The sequence below is a fragment of the Pelodiscus sinensis genome, chromosome 10 (genome assembly GCF_052426305.1).
Source record: "Pelodiscus sinensis isolate ZL-2025 chromosome 10, ASM5242630v1, whole genome shotgun sequence".
NCBI classification, from domain to species: Eukaryota; Metazoa; Chordata; order Testudines; family Trionychidae; genus Pelodiscus; species Pelodiscus sinensis.
The window spans coordinates 15577115-15594689 of NC_143061.1; the positions used below are offsets into that span (position 1 = coordinate 15577115).

At 46.5% G+C, this 17575-nt stretch overlaps 1 protein-coding gene across 9 annotated transcripts in view; it reads right to left on the minus strand.

Annotated features, from left to right (window-relative positions):
- ECT2 (epithelial cell transforming 2) overlaps positions 1-17575 on the minus strand; it is a 67313-nt gene that overhangs the window by 18624 nt on the left and 31114 nt on the right. For all 9 annotated transcript variants that reach the window (XM_089780755.1, XM_089780762.1, XM_089780760.1 and 6 more), the window contains 6 exons: positions 13591-13659; positions 10103-10213; positions 7480-7576; positions 5250-5331; positions 3999-4077; positions 3638-3757 (listed from right to left, as the gene is read on the minus strand). In XM_089780755.1, the coding sequence (XP_089636881.1) occupies positions 3638-3757; positions 3999-4077; positions 5250-5331; positions 7480-7576; positions 10103-10213; positions 13591-13659 (558 nt within the window). The remainder of the gene's footprint in view (positions 1-3637; positions 3758-3998; positions 4078-5249; positions 5332-7479; positions 7577-10102; positions 10214-13590; positions 13660-17575) is intronic.

Here is a 17575-nt window from a genome sequence, read left to right on the forward strand (position 1 = left end):
CAAAACTAACACTGACCACAACCCTAAGCTACCTAACTATCATGAGGGGACATGATAGCAGTTTTCAAGTATCTAAAAGGGTGTTACAAGGAAGAGGGAGAAAAACTGCTCTCCTTGGCCTCTGAGAAATCCTCCCTTGCCACAAATCCCCACTGACACGGCCCAATGGAGAAACAGAAAGATGCTCCCCACATCTCCTTCACACACCAGAGCCTATGGGCGCCCAGGCTAATAGATTTTGTGGGCTCCAGCCCTGTGGTGAGGCAGAAGGAGGGCTGGAATGCCAGCGCAGGCTCCCCAAAGATGTGAGGGAGCCCTGAGCATCCAGGGCCAGATCCAGGCAAGCTAGGGGCTGCATCTGGCCAGCCCCGGGGCCTATGGGTTCCCCACCCCTCATCTAGACGATGCTTAGTCCTACTGCATGGATGGTGGACTGAACTTGCTGACCTCTCAAGGTCCCTTCCAGTTTTAGTATTCCATATTTCTAGGACAGAAAAAAGGGGACAAAAAGAAAGGTTTTGTATGCTCGAGGCAGACAGGGCAGCATTCAGTCTCAAGTCGAGGCATTAGTGAAAGATTTGAAGGTAGTTTGCAATGCATTCCTATATAGCCTTGGTGTTTGCCACAGAATTTCACAAGGGACTGAATGGGGACTGCTACCTATAAATATTCAACCAAGTGCTCAACATCCTTAACACCCATATCTCTTAAGAGGTGGGTAACTGACAATTTGTATCAACTACACGATTAGTAGATAAGTGAAGGAACTCTGTCCCAGCTCACGAAAGTCCAGGAGCTACCCCCGCAGCAACTCTGCAAGCAGCGCAGCTCCTACTACATTTAAAACGCAGAGCCGCAGCAGTCCCAGACCTGGCTCACACCAGTCTAACAGCCCCTGTCTGTGGCCAGCCTGTGCCCACCACATGCAGATAGAGGCAGCAGCATGAGGCACACAGCACCACGGGGAGAGTGCTGGAAGGGAAATAGCTTTTCAAGCCAGCTCCCCTCAGCACTGGTTCATATCCTCTCCCCTGCCCGCCTGCCGCTTGCTGCATCTGATACAGAGGTAGCAAACGAGGCAGGAGGGAAGTAGTCAAATCAACTACTTGCTTACATCCCCAATATGCATATCTGAAGTGGAGCATCCATAAAGGCTCCACTACTTTAAATAAATAAATAAATAAATAAATAAATAAAACCACCTACACACTTCTCCCCCCCACCATCTGGGAGCAGTGGATGACAGATACTAGAAGGCTACGTCTACACTGCAAGGTTTTTGTGCAAAACCAGCTCTTTTTGCACAAAAACCCATGGAGCGTCCACACCTCAAATGCGCTTTTGTGCAAGGAAATCAAGAGTAGAACAGCAGAACAGAGGGCTTTTTCTGCTGTAGGTAAACCTCCTTTTACAAGATATAACTCCCTTTTGCACAATAGTTCTTGCGCAAAAAGGCAAGTGTGGACGATCCATAGGAAAAAGCACAGGTGCTTTTCTTTCTTGCACAAGAGTGTCCATGAAGTGTGGACACTCTTGTGCAAAAGCACATTCCTTTTGCGATGCGCTTTGAGATGTGGACATGCTCTTGAGCAAAAGGCTTCTTGTGCAAGAAGCATGTAGTGTAGACACAGCCGAAGAGATCAGTCCCAAGTAGGTGATACTTGAGGGGAGGAGGAAGAGAGTCATCATTTAAGTCCCGAGTGAGCACAAAATACATCACATGTTCCTGTGCGCAGTATCTTGGGAACCTCTTTCTCACAACCACCTCCGATGTGGACCACTAACCCCACCCCAGACACTTGGAGGAGCATTGTACTATCAGACAATTCAAATACACATTTTTGAGCCCTTGAAAAAGCACCGTTTACAAAGTAACCTAAGCCTTTTTGAGAAATGTGCTCTGCCCCAATAGAGTTACAATGTTGCAAGTGGGCACATTTACATCTAATCCTATATGGTAGCAACAGGCTAAAAATACTGGAAAAGGATCTTGCTTACTACATATACAGTTGTTGTTTTAGGAATTTATGCTCTATGTCTATGGGCTTAGCTACACTGCCATTTTACTGCAGTGTAACTTTCTCATTTGTGGGTATGAAAAAGGCCACACACATACACATAAGTGCAGCAACTTACAGTACTTTAAAGCACTAGTGTAAGCAGACTCCCAGCACTGTTAGGTACTCCTAGCAAACATCTAGCTGAAAGAGATCCATTATTTACTGACATTAAATACCAACATGCCCCAGAAGAATTAATATCGCCAATAGTGCCAAGAGAAGCACCCAAGGCCTGATTCATTACTCACTCTATTATCAACTGAAAATAACTCTAGACTGGGGTGGGGAACATTTAGGTCAGCAGCTACTAACCTTCAGAAAAATCAGTTGGGAGCTGCACACAAATAAGAAAAAGCTCTTCACTGATGTGTCTGCCCACTGACAAGGGGAAAGACACTCCCCACTATTCCGCTTGCACATAAGACCCCGGGGGGTTCCCCAACCCAGACTGTGTGTGCTCCAGCCCTGCAGCGAGGGGCTGGAGTGCCAGCATGAACTACTGTACCCAATACTGGAGGTGGGGTGGGGAAAATCCAGGCAAGCTGGGGGTTGCATGCAGTCCCTAGGCCTGATATTCCCCATCCTTGCTGTAGATGTGTGCGCGCGCACGCGCACCAATCCCAAACATGACGAGGTTTAACATTTACTTCTCAGAGGAAATGGATATTGACAGGTTAGGGCAGGTGTGCTGTATCCACCACTATTTTGGCTCTTTGTCTGTAACGGGTTGGCCACCCTGATCCAAACCCTCTGCACTCCTCCTTCCCCAGGTCACAACTCCTTCCCAGACTCTGTACTCCCCCCTTACACTCCACCCAGGCCAGAACCCTCTACCCTCTTCTGGACCCTGCACCCAAAGCCTCTGAGCCATATCACAGCTCCCTTCTTCATACCAATTCTCAGACTTCACAGCCTCACCTGCAACCAAGTCTCTTACCCCAAACTCCCTTCTGCACCCAACCTTCTTCCCACATCCTTTCACTCCCTCCATAGAAAAGCATGGCCCTTGACCACAGACCATCAAAAATTACCCAGCCCAGGATTAGGGTCAATTAAAATGCTCAAACTTGCTGCATTTTAAAAGCTTTGAAACATACAAGCAGCATTCACCCATTCAGGCAAACATTACGCACCACATTTACTTATGAAAAATTGAGTGATCAGAAGGCATAGGCCTGAAAAAAGTATAAGCTAATTAAACTCGTTCAGTTTACAACATTAATAAAATTTTTGTTCGAGAACTCGGTCCTGTGGAAGAGCAACAGATACTGGAAGTATCATCCTTCTACTTTAGTGGATACTATTAGTTCATATGCTGCTTCTACATAATGTCTTTCACTGCTAATATGTAGTCAGTTCATTAGTGATAAAAGACTTTACCCAACTTGTGTACAGAATGCACTGACATGTGCCAAGAAACAGGCAATATTGATAGCGTGCTAAATGTTTAACTTGCTCTCTCAGTTTAGTATTTTTTCAAAATGTTTTAGTATCTAGGATGTTTCTTTGTACTGTAGTTTATGGAGTTAAAAGTAGTCTGCAATGCCTCAGGTCAGTGAGGTTTTCAATGGCCTTACCTCTAGACAGTCATTAAAGAGAAAGAGCGTGACCTGTTCTCCTCTGTCACAGAGGTCATCACCAAGTGCCACTGTTTCCAATCGCTGAACTAAGCTTCGGTGAGATGACAGGAGATTGGCCTAAATGGTAGAAATGAGCCGCTCTTTAGACATTAATTAAAGAGTTGGACAAGCACTCAACTCAATACTGAAAATACAGAGTTTTATAATGAGTGACCTTTTAGCCTTTAAAATTGTTGAATGAACATTCTAACAATATTTATACAGAGGTAATCATTGGGGTAAGTATGATTTTGCTATGAGGGATAAAGATAGTTGGTTAGTCATTCTACAAGTTGACAGCTAGAGGTAAGTAACTTACAGGACATCCATCAACTTCATAGACAACATCAAAGATCAGTCTTTGTGCTTCTGTTTTTCTTTTGTCTTCATTAATGTGTCTGAGGAACGCATTTTGGTTTATTAATTTAAAAAAAACAAAACACAGATCACACTAAATTTAAAGGCACAAATGTGAAGTTGGACATTCAGTGTAAACAGTAAGTGACAGTTCAAAGTAAGAAGACACATACAAGTAACCGCTTATCCATATTAGATGCATTAAATATAGATCTGGAACAATGAGTTTACACATTACCAGAAATTAGAAAACTGCTTGACAACTATGAACAAGACATGAAAAAGCTGATTTTCAAATGCATCAAGTACTTGGCATTTTTTCTATCCTTTGAGTTAAATTCCTCTGTCTCATCAAGCGAGGAGGGTTGCATGTGTGAATGAACTGTTGCTAGATGGATTTTCACAAAATAGTTTTTTGTATTGGACAGATACAGTATTAGTGTAATGCTGAATACCTTTCTTCACGAAGGTACAGCCTACAACACTCTTGTAATCTAAAACTTCAAGATGAGAGAATAATTTTTCTTCTATTACTACACAGTGACACATATAACACCCACTCACCCAAGGCCAGAGACTGACCCTCCACCAGGGGTGTGGGATCTGAGACATTGTGAAGAGTCATTGGCTAAGATTGCATTAACAAGTGCTAAAAGCCCAGGTTAGTCCAAGGAGGATTTCACCAGACAAGCAAAGCAAAAAAATAAGCTGTGAAGCTATGAAACTTTTGGGCTACCTGTACACTATGAGTTCTCTCCACACAAAAATGCTAATGAGGATCTCATTTGCATATTTTCTGCCGATCCGTTTTTCGCAAAAACAAGCAGTATAGATATTTTCTTTTTGCGCCAAACCCCTTTTTCCACAGGATCAGTATACCTCCTTTTTGGGGGCATAAGGATTTTGCAGAAAAAGATTTTTTTGCGCAAAAATAAAATATCCACAGGTCTTGTTTTTGAGCAAAAATCCAGTGCAAAAACGGACCAGCAGAAAATATGCAGATGAGATTGAGACTCCCAAATGAGTCCCTCATTAGCATTTTTTTTGTGAGAAAACTCGTAGTATAGACGTAGCCTTGGAGGATTCTCCCAAAAGCTCTGGCATAGGGGTGGGAGGAACATTGAGGTGATAAGGGGTACTATGTCACTGCTGAGATTTGCATGATACTTCAGTAAGATCCAAGATGATATTTCATATGAAAGGCATCACTTACGTCATCACTTCCTTTAATGAGTCAATGGCTCTCTCCAACATGCCTTTGTCTGGGTTGTCATCTGCTGTATGCTTCTTTAGGTCTACAATAGGAAAACATTAAATAAGCGTTGCATCTCTGCAACAGTAAATCATTTAACTTTTGCTTTAACTCCTCCCATGACAGGGAGAACTTACTTTCCACTGTTAATGCAGCCTAATGCCCAACACAATAAAGCGGGCGGGGGGCTGCAACGGCTCTGCCGGGACCCACACTGTGTCCAGGGGGTGGGCAGGAACAATGCGGCGAGGGGCAAACCCTCCACCATTTTGCAGGAAGGCAGGGGAAGCCCCGTGCTGCCACCGAAAGTTTCTGAGATGGGGCGGGCTCCCCATCCCCCAGATTGCAGTAGTTATCGCTGAGCACAGTGGTGAGGGGCAGCGCTGTAGGACCAGCCTGGCAGCACCCCAGCTGGTCCCACAGCACCGCCCCTCACCCCCCTGCTCGGCACCCAGCAGCACCCCAGCTGGTCCCACAGCACCGCCCCTCACCCCCCTGCTCGGCATCCGGCAGCACCCCAGCTGCTCTGCTCCGCAGCTTCCCGTCGTCTGCCGCTCGTCAGTTTCACCAGCAGCGGACTTGGGGAAGCTGTGCGGAGCAGAGCAGCTGGGGTGCTGCTGGGTTGGTCCCACAGCGCCGCCCCTCACCCTCCTGCTCAGCGAGAACTACTGCAGTCTGGGGGTGGGGAGCCCGCTCCCCTCCCAGAAACTCTCGATGGAGGCACGGGGCTTCCCCTGCCTTCCTGCAAAATGGTGGAGGGTTTGCCCCTCGCCGCACTGTTCCCCACCCACTCCCCACCCTCTGACCCATCTCAGCAAGTGTCCCAGCAGACCCGTCACAGGGGTATAATCCCCTTCTCTTTCCCAGCTGCGAGCACCCATGGGGCTCACAGCAGCTCCAATTGTCCGGCTGGCTGGAGCATTTCCGGGTTCCAGTTGGTGCTGGAACACTGGATGCCGGACAATTAGAGTTTCACTGTAGTAAGAATCAGTGCTCACTGCTGATTCAGGTCTACATGTTCAATTTTCATATATTGTTACCATAATTTCTAACCACTTAAGCTATTTGTATGCATTTTGTACACTTAGGTATACATTTGAAAAAAGTAGTAACCAACACTTCAATCTCAGCAACAAATATTAAGCTCTCCCCTTAATATACCATGCTTGTGAGGCTGAAATCTAGTCAATTAAGTAAGTTGAAGATTTTACGTCCAGGGTACTACCCTGAACAGTTTTTGTACTTTTACAAATCACATTCTCTTTTGAGTTTCTTTTAACTGGTCTTCTCCCTTTTTGGAGAGCAGTGGGTTGGTTTAGTGGGTTGAAAGCAGTGTTCCTTGTAAGATATGTGCTTGTTCGGCTGTTCAAATTCAAATGCCACCCAGCTGGTTAGTAGAGTGCCCACAACTAGTTTGTGTGCTTCTATTGGTGGTGTACATTTGCACGTGCCTTGGTGTACATAAAAAGAGTATTCCACATATGCATGGAAAAAATCTACAAGTTTGGTAGAGATTACAGGGAATATTGATTTGGGGGAAAAAACCCACATCCACCCACAAAAACAGGGCAAACATTGCAGGATACTCATATATAGAAGTAGTTACAAAACTTGCTACAAATAAGGCTGTCACAGAGACAAAGTAAAATAAAATAAGGTCTCTTAGAGAGGTCTTAGGTTCTACTTGTAACACTACTAGCTAGAAGTTTTAAGACAAGAGGGATATTTAAACTAGACTGCCTATATAAGGGCATCCCAAGCCCATCACTCAAGAATACATAAGGACTTACAACAGGTAGTTCACATATTAAGTGTGTTATTAGAACTCAAAATAACTACAGAAAGTAGTTTGTGCTGTAACACTGAAGTGTTTCCAATAATTTTAGCTCAAGGCAGTGGCTTTAAAACTGAAATATATTCAGATTTGAAACATATGCCCCATTTCCGCAGTGTAGAGGCTTACCTATATCTGTATGCTGACATCAAGCACATGAGCAACTGAATTTACTGAAATTCAATACCACACAATTTGGCTCTAGGCTTTACAAACTATGATTGGAACAATGAAAGAAGATCCTAATTAATTTAGGCAACACACACACACACACACACACACACACACCCCCACACCCACCCTCTCCCCGACAACAGGCTAGGTGGCTAACCCAAAACAAAGTGTCAAAAAAGTTACCATTCAGAAGTAAAGCAACACTGGGTAACCGCTGAACTGGTCGAATGAGTAGTTCAGCTAAACTTTGACGGCCACACTCTGGCTTAGCTTGGTTTATCTAAAAAGGAGAAAATCGCTGCATTTTACACTAGAGGAACATGAAGGCTTTTCTGCTTAAGTAATTTAACATGGAATTTTTAATAGTGGTTCTTAAGAGTATCAGACTCTAGGTTAAAGAGTCATATCTCAGGAATGGAATTCAAGTGAGCATGTCAAAGTACTTTCAGTTCTCTTATCACTTGCATAGTTTGTGTCACAAATACAACACTGAAAAGATTCTAAAATTACCAATTGACAGAATGTGTGAATTCCTGACTGGGTGCTCGTGCTACACAGTTTATACCGCTTTTGTTAAACTAGGTTTAAAACATATTTTTAAATGTGTTACCTAGATAGTCTAAGACAGTGGTCTCCAACCCTTTTATGCCCAAGATCACTTTTTAAATGTCAGAACAAGCCAAGATCTACCCCATCCTTCCCCCAAGACTCCACCCCTTTCTTGAAGCCCTGCCCTCTCTGTTCTCCTCCTCTCCATCACTTGCTATCCCTGGCCCTTATACACTCTCAGGGTATGGCTACACTGCCACTTTTTTTTTTTTTGTTCTGCAGGAAGAAGTGTTTCCAACATTTGGCCTGTCTAGACTGGGCCAAATGTCAGAAAAACCCTCTTCTTTCAGAAGCCCCCTTATTCCTCGTGGAACAGGGAACACAGGGGTTGCCGAAAGAGCATTTGCTCGCTCTTCCGCTAAAAAAAGCGGAAGAACAAACACGTCTTTGGATGCAGAGGAGTTTTTCTGGGATACCCTGGGTATCCCAGAAAAAACTCCTACAGTCTAGCCGTACTCTCACTGGGTTGTGACAGGAGGTACAGGCTCTGGGGTGGGAATAAGGGATGTGTGGGGGAAGGGGTGAGAGGTGCAAACCTGGGAGGGAATTTGGATGTAGGAGGAGGTGGAGAAAGGGATGCTGGCTTGGGGAGGAGGCTCCAGGCTGAGGAATGTTGGGGGTCAGGTGGAGGATTGGGGTACTGAGCAAGCCACAGGCTTGTGGATAGAAGGGTGCAGGATTTTGGGTTGGGGGTATGTGAGGGGCTCAGGGCAGGGAAGGTTGGGAGTAAGATGGGCTCAGGACACAGATTTGTGATGTGTGGATGGTGCAGAAGTGTTGTGGCAGAAGACTGAGGATGTGAGGGTGCAGGAGTTTGGGGATATGAGAGGCTCAGGACAGGTGGTTCCAGTGCATGATAAGCTCAGATTTGAGGCTGGCAGTGGTACAGGAGTGTTATTATTCTGCAGCCAGATGGGGGCTTGGCCCCAATTGGGGGTTTGTTGGCCAGGCTTCATTTTTTAATAAAATATTATGTCAAACACAAAGTTTCAACATTATCTTTATTTATGAAAGGGGCAGGGAACCTGTTTTGAGTCAGGGGTTACTGACCCACAGAAAAAAGTCAGTTGGGGCCACACAAGTGAGACATTTCCCCCCTCTGCCCCCCCCCCCACACACACACACCCCACACCATACCATCCCATCCCTCCTCCGAAACCCCCCTCAAGCCTCACTAATGTGGCCCCAACTGTACTGGTGGGAGCAGGGGACATGGTACTGGGGAAGGGTGCTTAGGAAGGGGTGCCAGTGGATGCTGAAACAGGGGACAGGGTGTTGGTGGGGGGTACGGGACAGGCTGATGGGGCATGATGGGGCAGATAGCAGGCTGCCAGTGGGTGCTGCATCAGGGGACAGGGAGTCCGCGGCACTCGCTTCCTTTGAGGAATGCTACTCCCTCTCCCCCACAGAGGCAGCTTGTCCTGGCACTCACCTGCTTCAGGGATTCCTACCCCCTCCCCACCGCCCTCCTTACCCCCCCACAAGCAGGGGAAGCTCGTCCCGGCACTTGCCTCCTTGAGGGACTCCTACACCAGGCCTCCCGCCCCTCATTGCGCAGGAAGTCCCCGGCACGCCACAGACCTGGGTCTGGTACCATGCCAACTGATTGCAGGAGGGGGGAGAGCAGTCAGCGCAATTCCCGAAACCCCAGAAGTGGCACGCACCTGTGGGACTTCTGTCCACCCTGCAGAAAGCCAGTTCTACCTCCATTGTCACTGGAGGTAGGCAGTGGGGCTTCTTGGGGATGAGGGAAAATGGGGAGGCCCTGAATGCCTGCGTCGTGATCGACTGGTTGCGCCCTCCCGATCAATGGGTTGGTGACCACGGGTCTAAGATGAACCCTCCCTCATCCCTTTATAGAATTAAGATATCCGTAATATGTTTTCAAGAACTTAATCTCAGTGATATCAAACACTTTCTGGAGATGCTGATGATTACTACATTTAAAACGTAAAACAACTAGTTTCAGACAGACAGTTAGCTTGGAGACACCAATGTCACATACTGGTTGCAAAGTGCCACCTGTCTCTTTGAAGGTTTGAAGAGTTACCAAGGATTGTAGTCCTTAAGACTCCCTTATCCATTCCCAAATTTTACAGATCTATAGCACTTTTCCTTCCTCTAACTGAAAACCGAGATTCACTGAGTTAGAGAATATATTTATAGTTGGTGAAAATAAAGTTCAATGCATAAATACCTTTAGGAAAGCATGAAACCGTGGCTTCTGTTTTTCACATTTCATAATAGTCTCTTTGCTCATTTCAAAGAAGTTCACAAAAGGAGGATATGTTTTCAACAAGTCTTTTGACTGAAAAAAAATTGCAAAAATCTTTTAACACACTTTTGCTAAACAAATAGTCTTCATGCACATTGTAATACAGGCAGTCCCCGAGTTACGCGGATCCGACTTACGTCGAGGTGTACCGGTAGTTCGGAATAGGAATCCTAGTCCGAACTACCTAGTTCGAACCCCGTGTAGCCGCGCTGCACGGGGTTCGAACCAACGGGGTTTTAAAAATGGCGGCTCCCCGCTTATGCAAATGAAGCCCGGGAAATTCAAATCCCGGGCTTCATTTGCAAGTGCGGTATGCCTACATTACCCTCCTAGTTCGAACTAGGAGGGTAGTGTAGACATACCCTATCTTGTACGTAATCCAGGGACTGCCTGTACAATAGTAAGAATTAAGACTAATGGCTAGTTATGGTTTTGAATTAAATCCCGCATATTACCAAAGCAATTTAAGTTTATTTATGGCACATACAGATGGCTTAATACCGTGTAATCTACATCATCTTATGCTTAAATATACTGTAATCTGCATTGAGGCATTCATCTTTAGCCCTGGTGCCTAATAGGGATGTTAATGTAGTTTAACCAACGAATTGATCAGTCCACAAGCAGGAGAACCACAGGAGGAGTTAGCTCCTAGAGCTGGGAGCTAATCCCTGCTATGGCTCTGAATACAGGTAGTCCCCGGGTTACGTACAAGATAGGGACTGTAGGTTTGTTCTTAAGTTGAATCTGTATGCAAGTCGGAACTGGCGTCCAGATTCAGCCGCTGCTGAAACTGATCAGTTTCAACAGTGGCTGAATCTGGACGCTAGTTCTGACTTGCATACAGATTCAACTTAAGAACCCCAGGCATCCCCAAGTCAGCTGCTGCTGAAACTGATCAGCGGCCGATTCCAGGAAGCTCGGGGCAGGGGCTTCCTGTAGTCAGCCGCTGGTCAGTTTCAGCAGCGGCTGACTTGGGGATGCCTGGGGCAGAGCAGCTGGGGTGCTGCTGGGTTGGTCCAGTAGCGCCACCGCTCCTCGGCGCTAATGGACCAACCCAGCAGCACCCAAGCTGCTCTGCCCCAGGCGTCCTGATTCAGCCGCTGGACCAACCGGCAGCGCCCCAGCTGCTGTACCACAGGCGTCCGGAGCAAAGCCGCGGAGCATGCGGGCAGCGGACAGCCCAGACGCATCTGGGCTGTCCGCTGCCCGCATGCTCCGTCGCTTTGCTTCCTCTCCCTGGTCTGCTGGAGACCAGGGAGACGGGCCCCGTTTGTAACTGCGGATCCGACATAAATCGGATCCACGTAACTCGGGGACTGCCTGTACATTTAAGAGGCAGAGGTGCAGCATCTGAGACTGGGTGCAAGCCAGGAAATCAGACCATTCCCAGCTCATGCCTGGTCCCCGCAATCCCCAATCCCCCGCCATCCCCTGACAGTGCTGGGAGGAATTGGCTTTTAAGCTGGCTTTCCCCAGCACTGGCTTCTGCTCCCCCGCCCTTGCTGCCTGATAGTGGCAGCAAGAAATGGGGGGGAGGGAAGGGGAGGAGAGAAGTGACTAGTCGAGGGACTCGACTATCTGATAAGCATAAGCTTATCGGATAGTGGACGACTAGTCACTTAGCATGTGGTTAGGGACTAGGGATGTAAGTCAATTGCCCCTAAACAAAGGTGGGGGAGGGGCGGTTTTTAGCAGCAGCAGTTCACAATAGAATTTGAGAGAGCTCTGCAATGCAGAGTGGAAGCCTGGTCATCAGTCAGTCTAATTTTGAACAGCCAACTTTGAAAATTTTAACCATTTTCCACTTAGACCTCAAAGTGTCTCATTGTTTAGATCAGGGGCTTTTCAAGCTGAGTCGCAGGCCCGCTTGGGGAAGCCACTGGCGGGTCACGAGACTCTGTCTATGCAAGCATCCATAAGCATAAAGCCTCACAGATCGACCTGGCAGCAGTTGGCCGTTTTGGAAACGTTGAACCGCAACCAATGGGAGCGGTGAGGCTTCATACCTATGGACACTTGCATAAACAAAGCATCTCGTTACCTGCTTACCTGGGCAGGCCTGCGACCCAGCTTTAAAAGCCCCTGGTTTAGACAATATCTTCCTTGAAGCTTAAGCACAAAACCCCGTTTCTTCCCAAGTTTTCTTACTGATACTACATAGGGTTGCCTGCGGTTTTACCTTGGACTAAGACAGGAGTAGGCAAAAGGGCCTCTGCAGGCCGTATCCGACCCGCAGAAGCCCTGCCGCTCCCCTACCCCCAAGCTAATTAGGGTCTGGGGGTAGGGGAGCACGTGAAGCTTCCTCCTGCCCTGCCAGGAGCACGCAGAACTTTGAAGTGCCATGCGCTCCTTGCAGGGCAGGAGGAGACGTCACGCCCCCTACCCCACCCCCGAGTAGCGTGTGGCATTTCAAAGTGCCGCACATGCGCGCAGAGCGGAGGCAGGGTGAAGGAAGCTTTGTGCAGCTCCCCCACCCCCAGGCCAATCAGGGTCTGGGGACGGAGGAGCTGTGTAAAGCTCCCTTCGCCATGCCCTGGCCTAGCGAGGAGCACACTGTACTTCAAAGTGCCACACCCTCCTCGCAAGACGGGAGGAGTCTTTGCGCACTCCCCCGCCCCCAGGCCTAACTGGCCTGGGGCAGGGGAGCATGCAAAGCTCTTCCCGCCCTGCCAGGGGCATGGGTGCATAGTGGGGGTGGGGGCAAAGGGGCTCCCCCATTCCCAGACCAATCATGGTCTGGGGGTGGGGAAGCCCAGAAGCATCCTTCTCCGCCCCTTCCAGGTCAGCCCAGGGCCACTTGGCCAAAAATTATTGCCCACCCCGGGCTAAGATATGTGAAAATGTTGTTGAAAATATGGCCACAGTTGAGCAAGTGAAGCCTATTATTGTCAATAGCCAGGGAGAGCATTAGACAGCTACATTCTGATTGCTGTTACCCTAGAATTGCATTTTTCTCTACCTTCTTGCACATTCGTTAATGGTAGATACGAAATTCTGGTCTGACTAAAATAACTAAGCCTCTGAGCTACTCTCTCCCACGCATTTTTTCACTAGGTATGAAGGGGAAGCAATAAAGTACAGCTACACAGTTACAAAACTCACAGGCCATTTTCTTGGTACTCCCAGTTTATTCAAACAGCAGTGGGATACAGGAGTTTACAAGAGAGCCGCTCTACCTGTTCAAGCCTAGTTTCTAGCATTTGGATAAAAGTTTCTAGAAAGCTTTTTGGAGCTTTGCCCAATATTACAACACAAGAAAGTGAGGATTCTTTAGTTCTACATGAGTTACTGCATGAGCTTACTTAATGCCATTATTTAAAAAAAAAATTTAAAAAATTAATGATGTTCCTCAATGCATTTTAGATTACCTTAAGAAAAACTAGTTCATAGCTACTGTAAAAACTTACATATTTAAGAATAACATCACCAATGCTTTTGCTTTCAGCCCAGTTTATCATAAGGTCTTCAAGGTCTTCCTGGAATATAAACAATTGTATTAGGGAGACAAAAACAGCCTGATTTAAGAGCCAAATATTTTAAGTTGCATAGCTTTGTAAACCTGCAGCTAGTATTTACTCTTTTCTCTACTCAGGATGTGACTGTGTGGCAATTACCGTGGCATCCAACACTTACTAGAGAATTGTGCTCCAGATTCTAACCTTACATACCATTCAAACATATGTTTTCCTTTCCATCATTGTGAAACAGATTTCCAAAATATCTGAGTGTAGATAATACAGGGTTACCTTCCAGTTTGCAGACAGACACTTGAGCTTGTGCATTTTCAAATGGGATATTAACTCCCCATGATGGTAGTTACGGAAAGGGTGTGAGAGAATGAAAATCAATTGTAAGATCAACTATCACTTGGACATCCACTCTCCTTTTCTTCCTCTCCCCCCTGTTCTCTCCTACCCCGATATAGGGAATGCAATCTGTGACGTCAGGACATACCAATCCAAATGACTAGGGAGCTGTGCCACCGTTGCATGATGCTTCAGCTTGCAGGGCAATGCCCTATCATTGTAGCTCCCAATCCGGACCACTCATTAATAGCTTGCCAGCACACAGGTCACTCCCAGATGTGTTTGTGTAAGTGTAGCCTGTCAGTCACACCCTGGTTCCCACAAACATTGTTTATACTACAATGACCCCAACGTACATCTAGTCCTGGATTTTCCTCCAGAAGTGTATTTTTTATACTGCCTTGCCTTCTCCTGGACAGTCCAAATATATTAAGCCCACAAGGAATTCCTTGAGTATTCATCTGGAGATATCCAAGGCCAAGGAAGCTATCCAGCTACACAGGACAGCTGGCACGTCACTGGGGGGAGGAGGAAGTGGCTCTGTCATAGGGAGAGGGAGGACACTGGCAGCTGATCACTTCTGGTAGAAGGTAGTGCTCCACCCCTGTTCCCAACCCACCCACCATAATTCTGGAGAATCACTATGCTGCTCTCGCCATGAGAGATGAAGAATTATCCTCTAAGACAGAGAAGAAGCCATGCACTCTCTCTCCTCTCCCCAAGTCTGGGAGGGCTGCAGCCACCATTCCCAAGAGGAACAGAAGGTAGTGATGGCTGGAGACTGAGGGGAATGGAGGCACGCATCGGTTGTCCAGACATGGCATCCTGGGAGGTATGCTGCCTGCCAAGGGCCCACATCCAAGACTTATAGAGTGAGTGTCAAGAATCATCCAGCCCTTTGACTAGTATCCCATGCTACTCATCCAAGTGGGCACTAATAAGAGCTGTGACCCTTATCAGATAAAAAAAAAATTACTACGGGGCTCAGAGTGCATTTGAGGGAGTTTGGGGCAGATGGTGTTCTCTTTGATCCTTCTGGTCAAAGATAAGGGCCCAGGCAGAGACAGATACATCCTGGAGATGAATGCCTGACTGAAGATGGTATTTCCAGGAGGGCTTTGGCTTCCTGGACCACAGATTGCTGTTCCAGGAAGAACCACCGCTAAGCAGAGATGGCACCCACCTATTGAGGAAGGAGAAGAGAGTATTATTTGGATTCAGACTGGCTGATCTAATGAGGAGAGCTTTAAACTAGGTTTGACCTGGACAGGTGACCAATACCCACAGTCAGTAAAAAACTGGCATGGGGGAAAGAGAGGAGGAAGGGTGGCATGGGCTGCAATAGCAAGGAGAAAAGGAGAAAAAGCATAACTGCAGGGCTAGAACAATTCAGTAGCTTAAGTTGTCTGTATACAAATGCAAGAAGCATAGGGAATAAGCCAGAAGAACTTGAAATACTAGTACAGGCAGTCCCTGGGTTACGTGGATCCGACTTATGTCTGATCCCTACATACGAACGGGGCTTTTCTCGCCACGGAGGACGCAGGCGGCGGGACCGCCCAGACGCGCCGCGGTCCCGCCGCCCCCCCCAGCGAGAAATGCCGCTCCGCGTCTCCCTAGAGCGCCCCCGCCCCCCAGAAGACCAGGCTTTTCTCGCCGACGCCTCTGGTAGAGCAGCTGGGGTGCTGCCGTGTTGGTCCCCGCAGCATCGAAGTGCGACGCTGCGGGGACCTACCTGGCAGCGCCCCAGCTGCTCTGTCCCAGGCGTCCAGGTTCAGCCGCTGTTGAAACTGATCAGCGGCTGATTCCAGGAAGCCCGGGGCAGAGCAACTCTGCCTCGGGCTTCCTGTAGCCAGCCACTGGTCAGTTTCAGCAGCGGCTGAATCTGGACGCCAGTTCAGACTTACATACAAACTCAACTTAAGAACAAACCTACAGTCCCTATCTTGTACGTAACCCGGGGACTGCCTGTAAACAAAACACAACCGTGACAGCTGGTATCACAGAGACTTGGTGGAATAATACATGTAGCTGGAATATTGAATAGAAGGGTACAGCTTGCTCAGGAATGACCAGCAGGGGAAAAATGGAAGATTTTTTTTTTTTTAAAAGAGTAAAGTACACACTTGGACTGAAGTTGAGATGGAAATAGGACAGATTTGTTGAGAGTCTCTGCATGGTAGGGATCTATTACAGATCTCTTAACCAGTAGAAGAGGTGGACCCATCAACAAAAGCCATCAAAAGCACAGAACAAACTATCCAGACATCTACTGGGGAAAACAACACAGTAGGCACATATTGTCCAGTGATTTCTTGGAATATATTTCGAGACTTTATTTTAGAAGATGAAGAAAGCTAATGGGAGGCAGTTCTAGATAGGATTTTAACCAACAGGGAGGAACTGGTTGAGAATTTGAAAGTGGAAGTTGGGTGAAAGTAATCATGAAATGATAAGAGTGAGATACTAAGGAATGGTAGGAGGAAGAACAGCAAAATACAGACAATGGATTTCAAGAAGATAGACTTTAGCTAACTGGGAATTGGCAGGTAAGGTCTCATGGAAAAAGGAACAAACAACTGAAGACAGTTCGCAGCTTTTGGAGAGAGATATTATTAAGGGTACAGGAGCACACTATTCCATTGCATAAAAAGATAGGAAGTACGGAAGGAGACCACCCTGACTAAATCAGGAGATATTAAATAATCTAAATATGAAAAAGAAATCCCACAAAAAGTGAAATTACATCAAGTTACAAAGAATGAATACAAACTAAGAAAAGCGTGTAGGGGTAAAATGAGAAATGCTAAGGCACAAAACAAGTTCAAATTAGCTACATAAAAAGTAACAAAAAACAAAAACATTCTACAAATATATTAAGAGGAAGACAAATATAGGGTAGGCCCATAACTCAAATGGGGGGGGGGGGGGAAGAGAGACAACAGAAAATATGGAAATAGGAGAGGCGCTTAATGACTTTTGTTTTTATTTTCACCAAGAAGTTTGGTAGTGACTGGACACCTGACTGGACTCTTAACATAGTGAAAAATTCAGAAGCTTAAATAAGAACAAAAGTTAAAATTTACTTAGATAAGTTAGGTGGTCTTCAAGTCACCAGGGCCTGATAAAAATGCATCCTAGAATACTCAAGGAGGTGATTGGGGACATATGAGACATTAGTTATAATCTAAGTCATGGAAAACCAGAGAAATTCCAGAAGACCGGAAAAGGCAAATATATAGCTCATCTATAAAAAGGGAAAGGAAATAAGAACCACCCAGGAAACTATGGACCAAATCAGTTTAACTTCTGTATTGAGATGGAGCCAATAATTAAGGAATCCATTTGCAAATATCTAGACGTTAATATGGTCATAAGTAACAGTCAGCATGGATCTGTAAAGAACAAATTATGTCAAACTAAGCTGATAGTTTTCTTTGATAAGCCTTGTGGTAAGGGGGAAGCAGATGTGATTAACCTAGACTTTAGAAAGTATTTAATACAGTCGCTCATGGCCTTCTCAATAATAAACTAGGGCAATACAACATAGATGAGACTACTGTAATTTATGGGCGTAAATGACTGG